This window comes from Diabrotica virgifera, chromosome 4, assembly GCF_917563875.1.
Source record: "Diabrotica virgifera virgifera chromosome 4, PGI_DIABVI_V3a".
NCBI classification, from domain to species: Eukaryota; Metazoa; Arthropoda; class Insecta; order Coleoptera; family Chrysomelidae; genus Diabrotica; species Diabrotica virgifera.
The window spans coordinates 162,980,241-162,997,330 of record NC_065446.1 but is presented as its reverse complement, the minus strand read 5'-3'; the positions used below and the strand labels follow the sequence as shown (position 1 = coordinate 162,997,330).

Here is a 17,090-nt window from a genome sequence, read left to right as displayed (position 1 = left end):
TTGTTTGCCATTTGTTGCTTCTGTTGGGACAGTGGGTATTGTTCTCTTAGAAATAAATAAACGTTATCCTTATAGTGTTAAAGTGATACCCAGACTTTGGAGGACTTTAAAAGAAGGTGAGTAAATTGTAAATTTATTGTTATTTCAAATAGCTAGTCCTTTCGTCGGCCTTATGCGAATACCTCGTAACTCCAAAATTGTAAATGTTACAGAAGAAGCTAAAAACTCTTTAAAGCTTTGTGTATATTAGAATATTTGGAGTTATTATAATTACTACTCTGTTTAATGATTTTCTTATGTAAATTGGCAATTTATGGAGATACGGGGTTTCATTTCAAAAAGATATAAGTTTTTTTTAACTGTAATTACAATGTAAAACAAAAAATAATACCACAGTATGAACATTTTTTTGACGTAAATTAGTAGCTACCATACTTATGATCTATGTTGTCATAAAAAATAAAAAACATATTATTTAGGGACCAATTATTTAATGTCAGACATTTTATAACTAGAAAAACCATTTTGAATATATTTTGATCTATACCAACACTTATTTTCTTGGAAATTATTTTTTTACTCGTAGCCTTTTCGTTTGGTAAACTAGCCTTTTTTTAGGGCAATGGCTGCTAATTCTAATAGCAGATCTATGCGAATATTGCAGCTAGCAAAGCAGAATAAAGAACTGGTCAGTAAATTAAAGGAATTTAAAGAAAAAAATGCTAAAACCCGCTTAACAAAAAATTGCGAAAAAAATGATCCAGATTTTGTGATTCCATCGTCGCCTAGTTCATTAACTTCAGAATCAGAAAATGAGGAACCTAGACGTCCTTCGATTATTATCCAACAAAACATAGTTATTTGTCCTGAAAACACTATAAATACAAATTCAAATAACAATAACCAGTATACTGTTATCGACTTGGTTACCGAAATTGTCGATAACATGACTGATGCTGCAATTGAGCAATCCGAAAAGCGAAAAGCCAGTTTATATACAAAATCTGGACAGCTACGTAAACGAAGAAGATTTAGTATGTCTTTACAGAGTAAAAAAAAACAAAAATTAGAAGACAAGAAAAATAAGTTTTTACTGAAAGATCCATGTGGAAGCAAGTGCAACAAATGCTGTACTAAAAAAATTTCAGAAGCACAACGTGCAAATATACATTTAAGTTTTTGGTAATTAACGAATTTAGAGCAAAAAACTTTTGTGTTAAATATGACGGAAAAGAAAAATGCGAAAAGAAAAGTATCTTTAAATTCAAGACGGTCAATGACTTTTACCTATAGGCTCAAAGATGATAACGGTAAAATACAGGAAGTATGTAAAATATTTTTCTTGGCCACCCTTGGATATTTTCCAAACAATGATCGAATTATCAGAAATGCATTCTCTTCCACTACTACATCTCAGTTAAAGGCAAAAAAATCCCAAAGGGGTACCGTTAGTTCCTCGAAAAAGATAGATCGCTCTATAATCAGAGAGCGTATAGAGTCGTTCAAGCCTACAATTTCACACTACCGGAGGGAGCACGCTCCAAATTGGAGATACCTTCCAAGTGATATCACCATAGTGATTATGTACAAGGACTTCAAGGAGAAACATCCAACAATTAATTTTTCCTATTATTTATATAGGGAAGTCGTCAGTAAAATGAACATTTCATTCGCTGCACTTGGACATGAAGAGTGCTTTTCTTGTGCAGCATTCAAAAACCATAAAAATAACACCAACCATGATCCCGAAAATATTGAAAATGATTGCGCCGAGTGTGATTCATGGAATAAACATATTGAAAAGGCAAACTCAGCTCGACACCAATATCAAATTGATGCAGAAGCGGATAATCCCAACACATTGGCATGTTCAGCAGATCTTCAGAAGGTAAGAAAATATTATAATGTTTAACATATTTTTTGGGCTTATGGGCGGCTGGCGGCTACTTTAGAAGTTGCAGTAAATTCCAATTTACTGCAACTACCATCTCCGATGCTAGTTACAGGAAATTGGAATTTCTTCCTGGCGCGACGTTTCGATAACATGTTTCTTAATATTTCCAATAGGAAGAAAACACAAGCAATTCCCCACAGCAGTAGTTTGGCATGAAGCCATATCGGGACGATCCAAAGAAGACATTATTAGTGCCTTCTATGCTTTTTTTCTGGATAACAGGGACGTGGAAAATGTTATTTTGTGGTTGGACAACTGTGCAGCCCAAAATAAAAACTGGGCTTTCTCTAGTTTCTGTGTGTATCTGGTAAATTCTTCTGACGTCGCTTTAAAATCTTTATCTCTAAAATTTTTTGAACCGGGACATACATTTATGTCGGCAGACTCATTTCACCACCAGGTAGAAAAGTCCCTAAAGCAAATGAAAAAGGTGTTTGATTTCGAAGATTATAAAGATGCTGTTCAAAAAGCTAACTCGTCCAAAGTGAAATTAATTGAAATGAAAATTAACAATTTTTTCAACTGGGAAGACAAAAGTTCTCAGTATAAATTAAGCAGAATAAATCCTCGGCCATATTTAAACAATATGGTGCAGGTTGATTTTGAAAGAGGAAATCAGTCATTGTCGTACAAATGCACATTTAATGAACAAGAGGCTATAGTATTGAATTTTTTAGTAGCAAAGCACCAAAAGAATGGTTTGGAAAAGCCTAAAAGCAAGATCGACTATCGCGGCATAAGTCAAAATAGGAAGGACACTCTTATAAACCGACTTCGTGGAATTATTCCCATTACCAGAATGAACTTTTGGAATGATTTGCCGGTATCCGAAAATCCTGTAACTGAAGATGAATAAATTACTAATCATAATCAAAATTTCAATTGACATAATATTGCTCTGTATTTATTGGATATAAGTTAGAGTTTTCGTTTTAGTTACAAATACAAATTATAATAATGTTTTTTAGTTGTTTTATGTAAAACGTTGTTTAAGTTAAACAGTATAGTTTACTAGTAAGTTACAGCTCAGCGTCTCATGAGCATTAAATATATTTTTTTGTGAAATCATTTTAAATTATTTTAAATCATTTATATGAAAAAATTGAACTTATAATATACATTTTAACCTTTGTTAAGTGTAGTTTTTCTATAGAGATGGTCACTTACGATTTGTTAAACTAATCATCATTACTATTTTAGTTGCTGATTGTTAGGCAAATTTGTCGTAACTAACAAAAACATGTTTTAAACTCTTAGATTGCAAAAACAAGTTTGTATTTAAATTCTACGTTATGTATACATTAAGGTTATTACAATTTAAATTATATTAGTACTTAGGATGGCAGAAAGACAAGAGGTTTTTCCTTATTTTCTCAAAATATTTAAATATGGAGATACGACTCTTATGCTTAACAGGGCAGTATAGCCCAGTAAATGAACGTGAATTACGGAGATACCGTGTAATTGTCAATGTTACCACCGAAGTGGTCCAGTCAATACTTTTCGAGTTATTTACGAGTTAAAATGTTCAACATTGTTCAACAAAAAATCCACGTTTTCAGGCGATTTTTCGCAAATAACTCCGAAAGTAAGTATTCGTAAATAGCAAAAATGTAGCTTATACAAAAATGAAGTCTATCGGTCAAGTAAATGCAAATTTGTAGCTCATGAAAAATTGTTTTTATTCGTCAAATTCCAAATCGAATATTTCAACGTGAAATAACCAAAAAATGAAGCAATTTTCGGGGAAAACTCATTAAAACTTTTTTAAATTGTTCAAAAAAGTTTTAGGTATTTTTACTTTTTATAAAAATTTCTATTATCAAAACTAAACGAGTTACGCTCAAAATACAGTTAAAGCCTTCTTTGGTAAAAAAAAAATGTAAAAATCTCTCCCTATTTAGCACCACAAATGAAACTAATTATTACCGCTTTACCAATTACTTAACTTTTTCTTTATATGACCTGTTGGTAAGTTTCACCGGTTCAAAGTGCTTATTTTTGAATGGGTTTTATTTGAAAGGGCTTTAACGAGTCACTAATTACGAGTGTATGCAAATTTCGAACAGCCATATCCTAATCAATTTTTGTCTTACAAAAAAAAACAAAATAAATCCAAAATATTTAAAAAAGCAAAACCTACATTTCTTTACTCTTTGAGATTTTTCGTATCACTAATACTCAAGAGCGGATTCAAGACCGATTTTCGGGTTGGGGGGGAAGGCATGAACTTTTTTATGATACATGCATAGCTTAGGTTACCTCACACTTTACCTCGTTCAGCACAACCTTTACTACCGTTCAGTACGAAGCTAAAAACATTTTTCTCGCACCAAGCGGGATATGTGTTTGAAACTAAAAACATTTGAACTGGAAATACATATTTAAATTTATATTATTTTAAATTCTCGAGGGGGGCTCTTTGGATACGCCCTTACTAATACGTTTTAAGTTATTTTGAAAAGAGGGCATTTTTCTAAAATAAAAAAACTTTTTTTACTATAAAACCAATTTTTTTCAAAAACAAACAGTTTAAACTGATCCAACTTAGGGGGAGATATTCACTTTTTTTTTAGCAAAAAAAGGGGCCAAGATTATTTTGAGCGTAACTCACTTAGATTTTATGCCAGAAGCTTGCTATAAAATGCTAAAAAAATGCTTTCGATAATATTTAATTCGATAAAATACTTATTTTTTGAGTTATTTGCGAAAAACCGCCTGAATATGTGGTTTTTTGTTGAAAAATAAACATTTTCACTCGTAAGTCACTTGAAAAGTATTGAGTTAGATAAAGAAGCTCTATAGAACAAAAGTTGCTTATAATCAGTAAATTTATCCATTTCCGGACTAATGTTAAACGTATATTTTTCACCCCCGGACAGGGTGACTTTCACTCCCCAAGTAAAAGCAACCAACGGAAAAACTCCAACTTTGAAGTGGAGGATAAGTAGAATCTAAATCCAAATCGTCAAGTAAATACGTCGTGACGCTGAAAATCACACTCCAAAACGGTCATTTACTGGGCTATCAGTATATTCATGCCCTATTTATGACAACTTGCATTTTGCATTGGTATAGAATAAAATAGAAAGAAAATTAATAAACGACTACATTATTACGTAGTATTATTCTATGAGATGAACAACTTCCTTTGTGCAGTAAATACATACGATATATTGTATCTACCTGATCGGCAACTTCATTGTCAATACTGCATTGCTTAAAAAACGTTGCGTATGTATGCGCAAAATAATATAACAATAACACATTTTTATATATTATATTAGACGACAAGATGGGGCCCGTGACATATTGGGACCCCCCGCAAGTTTCATGCCGCGGGGACCTCTGTTACGCCCCTTCCTAGTGTTACTGCTAAGACACGTTATCTTCTGGAGTTTAGAGGGTTTTAGGTATTAAATTGATGCAAATAGATTACTTGTGCAGTTGCAAATTGATGCAAACAGATTACACGAGGATTTTTGAGGGTTACTGAACATGAATACATCATCATAACTTACCCTCGGAGCACCTGGTGCCTACGGTCACTGCTAAGGCACGTCATCTGGAGTTTCGAAAGTTTTCAACCTTGAATTTTAGGGTTGCTGAATAGGTACTAATACGCCATAAGAACCGACCCCAGACCACCTGAAGCCCAAGGTCACTGCTAAGGTACGTCATCTTCTGGAGTTTAAAGGGCATTCGGTATTAAATTAATGCCAATAGATTACTTAGGAAGTTTTTGGGGTTACTGAAAACGAATGCGCCATTAGAACCGACACCCGAAGCACCTGGTGTTTAGGATCACGTCATCTTCTGGAGTTTCGAGCAATTTCGGGACTAAATTGATGCAAACTGATTACACGAGGATTTTTAAGGGTTACTAAACATAAATACGTAATCAGAACTGACCCTCGGAGCACCAAGTTCCCACGGTCACTGCTAAGGCACGTCATCTGTAGTTTAGAAGGTTTTCGGCCTTGAATTTTGGGGTCGCTGAATATAAATAAGCCATCAGAACCAACCTCTGACCACCTGGTACCCAAAGGCACAGCTAAGTAATGTTACCTTCTAGAGTTTGGAGGGTTTTGGGCACCAGGCGCACGGGGGTCAGTTTTTGATCGCGTATTCTGATTCAGCGTCCCCAAAAACCCACGAGTAATTTGCATCAATTTATTTTCTAAAACTCTCGAAACTTCAAATGCCGTGCCTTAGCAGATAACCTAGGTACCAGGTGCTCCGGTAGTCGATCTGATGGCGTATTCATCTTCAGTGACCCCAAGAACTCCCGAGTAACAAAATCTGGCCCTTAATACACTTATTTAGACATGTTTTTGCATTTTGGATGCATTTTTCATTTTATGCACTTTAAAATGCAACTATGCATTTCTCCTAATTTTTCTATAGTAGACTTTTGTCCTGACATCATCCTCAACACAAAGCAAAACGTTGTAAGTCTTTAGATGCTGTATTAAACAAACGATTTATCTTGTGCTAAATGCTTTGGTATATTAGAGTTTTCTTGTTTGTTAATATTTTCTTATCATATTTTTCTAGGACAATTTTGAATGGGAAATAATCACAATTTTAAAGGAACATACATTTAGTTTTACGTTGCGTAAACCCAAACAATCAAAGTAAACGTATTTTTCATTAAAATTGTGGGGACATCTCAATAAAATATACTAAGTAACAAAAAAGGTGTTCATTCTTTTTATTGGCCCGTGTTACTATAAACAAGTGATAGATAACATTTTTCTGTTTATCTGTTAAGTTTTTGTTGTGTCAGTACGAATTGTTTGGTGATAAAGAAACATTCAGTTTTCGTGAATTTACGTTATCGTTTAAATTTTTAATTTGGTGTAGCTGATTGAGAGCTGTCCAGAATTAATTCCTTAATTTGTAATCTCACATTGATCTTAATTTCCTAATTTGTTATAGTTTCTCTGTGTATAATTTATAATATATATCGACATTATAGTTTAATTATTAAGAGTTTATTCAACTTCTTGCAGAATTAAATCAATTGTTAAATTCTGTTGCAATAACTTCTTAGTTTAAATTATACTCGTGTATTCTAATTGTAGTTTATTTGTGATCATTGTAAATTAGGGATCGCATTCTTCTGAGTTACTGTCGATTTTATTTACCTTATCAATAATTCTAGTACGTAGGTAAGTCAGTGTGAAGTTACGTCGAGTGTAATAATTATTAGTAGCTATCAATAAATTATTTTTACTCCACCACTTCAAGATTTCTTTATCATCATCGATCGAGAAGTTCGGATATACGGCAATCGAATTATTATATTCTATTATATTATATTAGAATTGTCCAAGAACTCTTTTTGATTGCTTAAAATGCCTAGAGTCCATATAATTCGCTAAGAGTCCTAGCTAAGCGATTTTTACGAGGGTGGAATTGTCGGGTGGCGTGAAGCTGGTCTATTGATAAGAGAAGTTTCTAGTAGGACCATCAGATCCTTGTTGAACAAGCATAGACTCGGAAAGGCCAAGGACAGCGATCGAGTGGTTCTGGAGGTCACAGAGGGACCACAGACAGACAAGATCGCTGATCGCAATCCTCATAATAAGCAAGATGACAAGACTTGTCTGTCTTGACATCGCAGGAGTTCTAAGGGATGCACCAACAAAAGCTATGGAGGCCTATGGAGAGGAAAACGAGAATAGGATGGTCCCTATCGAAAATGGATGGTCCCTATCGAAAATCGAAAAATATGCAAAAATACGTCAAATTTATTTATGAGGGAGATATATTGTAGACCAGTTTTCAACATCAACAGTTTTTTACATCAACCCTCTAGCGGTGGCGGACACACCCTCCAAAATCTTTAATGGAAAGTGTGGTTTAGGGATATCTCATTTTAACGGTCGTTCAGTTCCGTTTTCAAAAATACCATTTATGTATATTTCTTTTGGAAAAATCTTGGACTCAATACTCCAAAATAATTTTGCAGTTCTGAACTCGATACTTAATATCTTTACGGCTTTACTTGACTTTTCCAAAAGTACTGAAAATAAATATACTATTTGTATTTTTGATAAGGTAATTGAACGACCTTTAAAATGAGGTATCACTCAAACTTCTTTTATAATAAAGATTTTGGGGGTTGTGTCCGCCACCTCTAGAAGGTTGATATAATTTCGTTGAAAACTGATCTACACAATGTTCCCCTCACAAATAAATTTGACGTGTTTTTGCATATTTTTAGATTTTTGATAGAAAACAAATAATTATAGAGGGTGGCACCCTTTCAAATTAATACACTGTATATCAGTAATATGTGATATTACTTATTTTACAGGTATGGTGGACAGCAGAAGTTGAAAATGTATTTACAAAAATTGCGAAAGGAAATAAAAGGGCTATGAAAGAATACTTATTTCAATTAAACAAACAACTGGAAGAAATTGTGATTACTGTCAGAGCGGAACTCTCACCAAATGATAGAGCCAAGTTTAGAACTATTGCAATTATAGAAGTACACTCCAGGTAATTCGACAAAAATTAGTAGGTATTATAATTAGCTTTTACTGTGAACTAATAATATTGTTATAATATTGTTAAAGTTCCTAACTTTTTTATTATTCAACATCAGCAAATGAATCGAAAGACCTGAGGCTATAGTTGGGTTTTAATTTCAGTATTTTATAAATGCTAAAATAGTCCACAGGGTGATGCGAACTTTGAGAAAAAACACCAGTTTAACTGTCTAGAAACAACATAAGGTTTGTTCTAGCATCAGTTTCAAACGGTTTGAAACCATCAGCGAATAGTGGACCAGCGCGAGTAGAGGGGATAGCACTGGTGACTCTATTATGTTCTCTCACTGACCAACTATTTGCTGACGGTTTCTGACTAGTTTGACTGTTTGCTAGAACAAACCTATTATTACATCGATGTTGACAATGGATAAGGCTATAACGTGGTAAAAAAAATCACTTAAATCGGACAACAGGATTAGGAAATTCAAAACATCAAAAATGACCAAATTTTTAGTGGATTAATTTTTTTGCACCGCAGTGTATATAGGTAATGAGAAAATCGTAAAAACATGCTCGCCAAACTTATTTTTAGGGACAGTGGTAGTTTCCGCAGGGATATTGCAATAACCATAATATATATGTATTTATAAAAAACCCGACTGATGGAGTAGGATTTCTCCCTACCTCCTTAAAAAGAATGAAAATGGGTGTTCCGGGTCAAATCTTTTAAGAAAAAGTTAGTCTCATAATAAGAACCTCTTGATATACCAGAAAAAAAAAACTAAAACCGGACGTATGTCGAGTTTGTGAAGTTTAACCGCTGTTTCCTACACTAATATACTAATCAAATAAACAAAAATAAAATTTGTATAGTAAATAATGGAAAGTGATGATGACTAGGTCGTTACTGTTGTGGCAACTCTTTTATTACTGTCCAAAAATCATAACCATAGTACATAATATTTGGTTGCAAACGAATTTAATAATCATCTTGCTAAATTTCAATCATTTTATAGAATTAGTATTCAAACGTTTACATTGTTTTATTCTGGGTCCTGGTTAAAAAAAAACGATATTTTCTTGTTACTGTCTATTCGAGTACCACTCCAGGTTATAATTGTGCAACACGTCATTCTGCTCCACCACAGAAACTAATATTACAATATATTACAAGAATTTAATATTACAATAATAAATTCTTGGTCGGCATTCATTTTAGGCATGTAATTAATTATTTAAAACAATGAAACTGATATCGAAAAATAGAACACGTCCTATTGTGTCCTATAGTGAAACACGTTTTAAGAAAATAAAAACGTTTCATGGGCAGAAATCACATTCGTTTCATAGATACGCGGACATCTATTTGTTTAGCAGTGTTTTATTTCCATGAAACGTGTTTCATGTTTCATGTTTCTTTGGTGTGCGCCTTCCGAAGATAAAAATGTTTCACACGCATGAATCACACTCGTTTCATTGGCATGTGGACTTCTATTTGTTTAGCATTGTTTTATTTTCATGATACGTGTTTCAAGTTTTGTGTTTCATGTTTTACGTTTAATGTTTCTTTGGTGTGCGGCTGCCCCTAATATTAAAAAGCAATTAAAGAGTGGCGCCGACGGCAACGACCACGCCACTATCCATTGCCGAATATACAAATTTATTTTTGTTTCATCGATTAGCATATCACATGAAACGGTTGCATTTTTTACAATTTATTTGTTTCATGTTTCACGTTTAACATTTCACGTTTCATGTTTCTTTGATGTGCGGCCTGTCCAAGGCGCATATCAAAGAAACATGAAACGTGAAACATAAAACGTGAAACATGAAACAAATAAATTGTGAAAAAAGTAACCGTTTGATGTAATATATTAATCGAAGGAACAAAAATAAAATTTGTATAGTCGACAATGGAAAAAGACGACGAGGTCGTTGCTCTCGGGGCAACTCTTTTATTACTGTCTGAGAAAGGCCGCACATCAAAGAAATATGAAAAAAAAAAAATGAAACGTGAAACATGAAGCAAATAAATTGTGAAGAACTAATCGGTTTCATCTTATATACTAATCAAAGAAACAAAAATAATTTTTGTATAGCCAACAATGGAAAGTGATGATAACGAGGTCGTTGCTGTTTTGACAAGTCTTTCATTACTGTCCAAAAATCATAACCATAGTACATAGTTGGTTAAAAACGAACTAAATAATCATCTGCTAAATTTCAATCATTTTATAGAAGGAGTGAATTTAGGATAGATTAGAAACCTTCGAGTTATGGGCCTTCAGAAGGATATTAAGAATAAGTTGAGTGGGTAGAGTCACGTATGCCGAAGTGTTGAGAAGAATGGGAAAATAAAGAGAGGTTTTGAATACAATTAAAGTTAGAAAACTGCAATATCTGCGACATTTCATGAGGGGCCATAGTTATAGCTTGTTGCAGTTAATAATACAAGGAATAATTCAGGGTATAAGGAGTCGTGGAAGAAGACGCTTATCCTGGTTAAACAATTTATGAGCTTGGTTTGATTGCACTTCTGCTGATCTCTTTAGAGCAGCGGTATCGAAAGTGCGAATTGCCATGATGATTGCCGACCTTCCTAGAGGAGATGACATATGAAGAAAATGAAGATAGAATGAGTATTCAAACATTTGCATTGTTTTGTTGTGGGTCATGGTTATTGTCTATTCGAGTACTTCTCCAGGTTATTATTGTACAACTCTTCGTTCTGCTTCACCACAGAAACCAATGCAATATTAAATTCTTGGTCGGCATTAATTTTTTGCACGTAATTAATTGTCCAAAACAATAATGAAACTGAAACCGATAAATAGAACAAGAATTATTTCATGAAACACGTTTCAATAAGATAAAAATGTTTCATGGGCATGAATGACACTCATTTCATAGATGGGTGGACGACTATTTGTTTAGCAGTATTTTAATTTCATGAATCGTGTTTCATGTTTCATGTTTTACGTTTCATGTTTCTTTGGTGCGCGGCTTCCCTGACGCAGTACGAAGTTCGCCGGATCGGCTAGTATATTAGGGAGCGTTCAAGTATTACGTAACGCAATTTTTGAAGATTTTTGACCCCCCTCCCCCCCAGGTAACGCACCGTAACGTTTTTATGTACCCCCCCCTCCCCCTACCTAAACGTTACGTAACACCCAAGTCACCATTTGAACCTAAATGGAAAACTAGGTTGCGAAAAGTACCGGAATTATTATTTTAATCGCATTTGAGGTAATAATAAAAACTTACAATCATCATCCAGCCTCAAAAGTCCACTGCTGAACATAGGCCTCCTCCCCTCATTTCCAACCACGTCTATCCTGCGCCGCTCTCATCCAGTTTTTATTTAGCTTTCTTACGTCGTCTGTCCATCTTGTAGGCGGTCAACCGGCGCTTCTCTTGTCTTCTCTTGGCCTCCATTCCAAAAACCCTTTTTGTCCATCGCCCATGTGTCATTATCGCTATGTGTCCTGCCCATCTCCACTTCAAGTTAGCTATCCTTTTGATGACGGCAGTCACCTTTGTTCTTCTCCTGATTTCTTCGTTTCTGATTTTGTCTCGCAGAGTTATTCCTAACATTGACCGCTCCATTCTTCTCTGCGTTACTCTTAGTTTGGTAGCCGAGGCTTTAGGTAAGGTAAGTGTTTCTGATCCGTACGTCAAGACTGTGAGGACGCACTGATCAAATACCTCTCTTTAGGCATATGAGCAACTCACTCTTAAAAGTTTCTCTCAGTTTTCCAAATGTTGCCCACCCAAGAACGATTCTTCTTTTTAGTTCATGTGTCTGGTTATCCCTGCCAATCGTAATTTCATGTCCCATGACATGAAATATGTCCAAAACTTAGAATAACAATCTTTTATTACTAATTTTACATTTACATTTACATTTTCCCTGCTTGGCCCCATCCTTACATACATTTTTGGCTTCATCCTTTATTGTTCTTCTCATGCATTCTTATATTTGATCTTCTTTAATAAAAACTTAAAATAAAATAGCATATTTATTAGTTCAATATTTTATTTTGCTTAGTAAAAATTTTTGTATAACAAATAATATACGATGTTGCCAGTAGTTTCGGAAAAATAGTGAAAAAAAAGTGTAAAACTTTTTGTTCTTCAACGCTCTATATCGTGAAAACGCATGCCGTTACAAAAATTTTATACTAAGCAAACCCCAATTATTTTTCAGTTTTTCACCTATCTTAGAGATCGTGTTACCTTTTTCTGAAACACTCTGTATATGTAAGAAGGCACTTATGGAATAAAATTATTTCTGTCCATGTTTTAATCAATTTTAAAAAACGCTGAGACCCGTAGATTTTAATATAAAAATGTGTGCTTTCTAGAAAAAAATTTAAATGTACAGGGTGATTTAAGCAAGACTACCGTAGTCCATAAGCTTTATTTTTTAACACCCTGTATATTTTTATATGTTTAAAAGCTGCTTAACAATCTGAATTTATGGTCTTTATGAATAATACAGGGTGATCATTTAAAATTATAATGTATGGAAACCACTTATGGAATAAAATTGTTTTTGTCATGTGTCATTATTTTAGAAAATTATAAAAACGCTAGGATACGTCAACTTTTAAATTCAACTATGGACTATTTAAACATAAATTTGAATATACAGGTTGATTCACTCAAGTCTAGCATAGTCCATTATCTTTAATTTTAATTAAACACTCTGTATATTTTTGTTTTTAGAAGCTGCTTAACAACCTCATCTCAAAAATGTGTATTATGTAGGGTCTATTATGAATAATGCAAGGTGAAATTTTGAAATTCACTTGAAATTTTTGAAATTTTGAAATCACACTTTAAATAAGGGTACCTACTATTTTTTTAAATATCTATCAATTTTCTAAACTAAGCATCAATATAGTGGGTTTTGTATTTAATGCTTTTTATTTAAAGACATTTTTAAATAATTTGAAAATTTGCGTATTTAAAACATTAATGAATACCTACTGCAGAAAACGATTTCAGAAAACATACAAGATTTATGAACATGTAGTTCCCTTCTGCAACCTCTTAAATAACATCTGTATCTTTTAATCTTTTGTTGTGGAGACAGGTCCATCTAATTATTGGAAACAAATGTTACTGTGCTTCATCTGTGTTACAAATTTTAAGATTTTTTCACTTGGAAACGTACTATTATGTATTGTCCTCTTCTCGAAACATGAACGGAGCATGAGAGTGCAACATAAAACAATTCAGGGGTCTATGTAAAACATAAATGAAATTCCGTAGTTTTTTTTTTCATTTAAGTTAAAAAAGAATCCACAAGGAAAAAGTTTTCCTGTAGTTGGCTGTATACCATGTAATACAAAAAATAGTAAATCCTTTATAAAAGGTATATATTTACCTTAAAATATATACCCTTTTATAAGGGATTTACTAATTTTTAAAAAAATAATGTTACGTAACGCGCTGTTCGAACCCCCCTCCCCCATGTAACGCGCCGTAACGTTTTACAAGACCCCCCCTCCCCCCCAAACTGCGTTACGTAATACTTGAACGCTCCCTTACTTATTATATAACTTCATAATATATACAATATATTAAGAATGCTATATAATATTTGGAACCTTCTGATAATAATAGAAATATATATGACATTGAGTTCCTATTAAACCATAAGATTTAAATTGAACCACCGTACCAGAAAAGAGAGATACCACAATGTTCTAGATGTCAACGATACGGACATACCAAATCATACTGCCACCTTAGACCACGATGTGTAAAGTGCACAGGGGATCATGCAACAGAGCAATGCACTAATAAAGAAAGAAGTGCCAACGTCAAGTATGTACTCTGCGAGGCAGACCACCCAGCAAACTACAAAGGTTGCAGGGTATACAAGGAGCTACAAACGAAAAAATTCCTAACGATTAGACCCAGGCCTAGCATGCCAATTAATCATGCACAACATGTCCAAGCAGGAGTTACCTACGCCCAAATCGTTAATAACTCACAACAAATTACGAATAGTAATACAAACCAAACAGAAGTAATTACTACCAATACTCTCGCCTCAAATGACATGGCTGAACTAAAGAATATGTTAAAAGTCCTGATGGAACAAATGGGTACACTGTTAAACCTTCTCACCACCGTCGTCACTAAATTAACAAAATGATCAAATTCTTAAAAATAGCTATTTGGAATGCCAACGGGCTAACAAATCATGCTCAAGAAGTTAAAGCTTTTATACTAATACACAACATCGACATAATGTTAATATCTGAAACACACTTTACAAATAGAAGCTATCTGAGAATTCCCAACTATGCAATTATAACACCAAACATCCAGATGGCACTGCACATGGAGGAACTGCAATCATAAACAGGTTTCTAGCAGGCGGCGATTATAACGCAAAACACACTCACTGGGGATCCAGGCTAATAACTCCGAAAATTAGCAATTATACATGGCAATGGAAACCAACAACCTTAAATACATATCTACGGGCGAACCCACATACTGGCCCACAGACACAAACAAAATTCCAGATTTGGTTGATTTCTGTGTGACTAAAGGAATACCACTTGAATCCCAGACAGCAAAATCTTGTTTCGATCTTTCATCCGACCACTCTCCTGTCTTGGTCATGATATCTACGAATATCCTCGAAACACAACCTCCACCATATCTAAATAGTAAATATACCAACTGGATTAAATTCCGGGCTATCCTTGATTAGAGACTGGACCTAAACATCCCACTAAAATCGGATGGCGAAATTGACGAAGCAGTAAATCAATTAAATCGGATAATTCAGGAAGCTGGCTGGCAGTCAACACCTAAACAACCAAGAACAATCATACACAAAGATTTACCCAACGAAATAAAAGAAAAAATCGCAGAAAAAGAAGACTAAGGAAAGTATGGCAAAGAACCCTTGCACCCCAGGATAAAAATAGATTAAACCAAGCTACAGCGCGACTAAAAACTTTGTTAAACAACAATAAAAACAACGACATAAAACGATATCTACAAAATCTATCTGCTACGGAAACCTCCGAATACTCGCTATGGAAGGCAACACGAAAGATTAACAGACCACAACTCTCTAATCCGCCTATCCGGGCCAGTAACGGACGATGGGCTAAAAGTAACAACGAAAAAGCTACAGTCTTTGCCAAATACCTGGAGGAAGTGTTCCAACCACATGCCCAAAACAACAACTCTGATGCAGAAGATAATATTCAATTGTATTTAGAATATCCATACCAACTAGAAGCACCGTTGGAGAAATTCACAGCCAAACAAGTTTTCAACAAAATCCAAACAGATATGAATCCGAAAAAGTCCCCAGGGTTCGACCTAATCACTGCAAGAATTTTAAAAGAACTTCCCAAGAAAGAAGTGCAATATTTGACACAGATTTTTAACGCAATCTTAAGAACTGGTTACTATCCCCTTTTGTGGAAAGTGGCACAAATCATCTTAATATCCAAACCAGGCAAGCCTGTAGAAGAAGTTAAGTCCTATAGACCTATCAGTCTACTTTCAGTGATGTCAAAGGTTTTGGAAAAACTCTTACTAGACAGATTATAGCCAATCCCCGTGGAAAAGCAGCTAATACCCAACCACCAGTTTGGATTTAGACAACAACATGCTACCACCGAGCAAATTCATCGAGTCTGAAATTCCATAAACAAAGCCTTAGAAGAGAAGCAATACTGCTCTGCAGCCTTTTTGGATGTCTCGCAGGCTTTTGATAAAGTCTGGCACACTGGCTTGCTATACAAAATAAGAAAAGTCCTTCCTCTCAACTACTTTCTAATCCTCAAGTCCTATCTCTCCGACCGCCATTTCCTTGTAAAAGTTAAAGATCAATGCACTAACTTATATCCAATCAACGCTGGAGTACCTCAGGGTAGTGTCCTTGGACCAGTCCTCTACCTACTCTATACAGCAGATCTTCCTATAAGCCAAAACATCATCACGCCACATATGCAGATGACACAGCAATCATTGCAGCTCACTCAAACCCGTACATCGCCTCGCAACTGCTCCAGACAAATCTCGACAGTATAAATATCTGGTTACAAACATGGCGAATTAAAGTAAACGAAAGCAAGTCAGTACATATAACGTTCACTAATCGAAAAGATACGTGCCCAACCGTCTCAATAAATAATCAAGTACTACAACAAAATGATGACGTAAAATACCTAGGTATGCACTTGGACCGCAGATTGGAAGAAATACATATTCACGAAAAGAAAACAGTTGGGTCTGAAACTCAATAAAATGTACTGGCTGATAGGAAAAAGGTCACAACTGAGTTTGTACAATAAAATTTTAGTATACAAGGCAGTGATTAAGCCAATATGGAGCTATGGTATCCAACTGTGGGGATCTGCGTCGAGATCCAATATCGACATCCTGGAGAGATTCCAATCGAAAACCTTGCGCATTATCACAAATGCACCGTGGTACATGCCCAATGAACACATCAATCGTGATCTCCAAATGAAGACTGTCAAAGAAGAAATTGCCAGTTACGCCCAAAAATACGACATCCGACACAAAACCACCCCAACAGGCTAGCGAAGAACCTAATGAGACCCCAGGCAAACAGAAGGCTA

General features: G+C 34.6%; 1 protein-coding gene across 1 annotated transcript in view; it reads left to right on the top strand.

Annotated features, from left to right (window-relative positions):
* LOC114336768 (dynein axonemal heavy chain 10) overlaps positions 1 to 17,090 on the top strand; it is an 863,661-nt gene that overhangs the window by 390,902 nt on the left and 455,669 nt on the right. Inside the window, exon 30 of the mRNA XM_050648469.1 lies at positions 8,280 to 8,467. Coding sequence (XP_050504426.1) covers positions 8,280 to 8,467 — 188 coding nt within the window. The remainder of the gene's footprint in view (positions 1 to 8,279; positions 8,468 to 17,090) is intronic.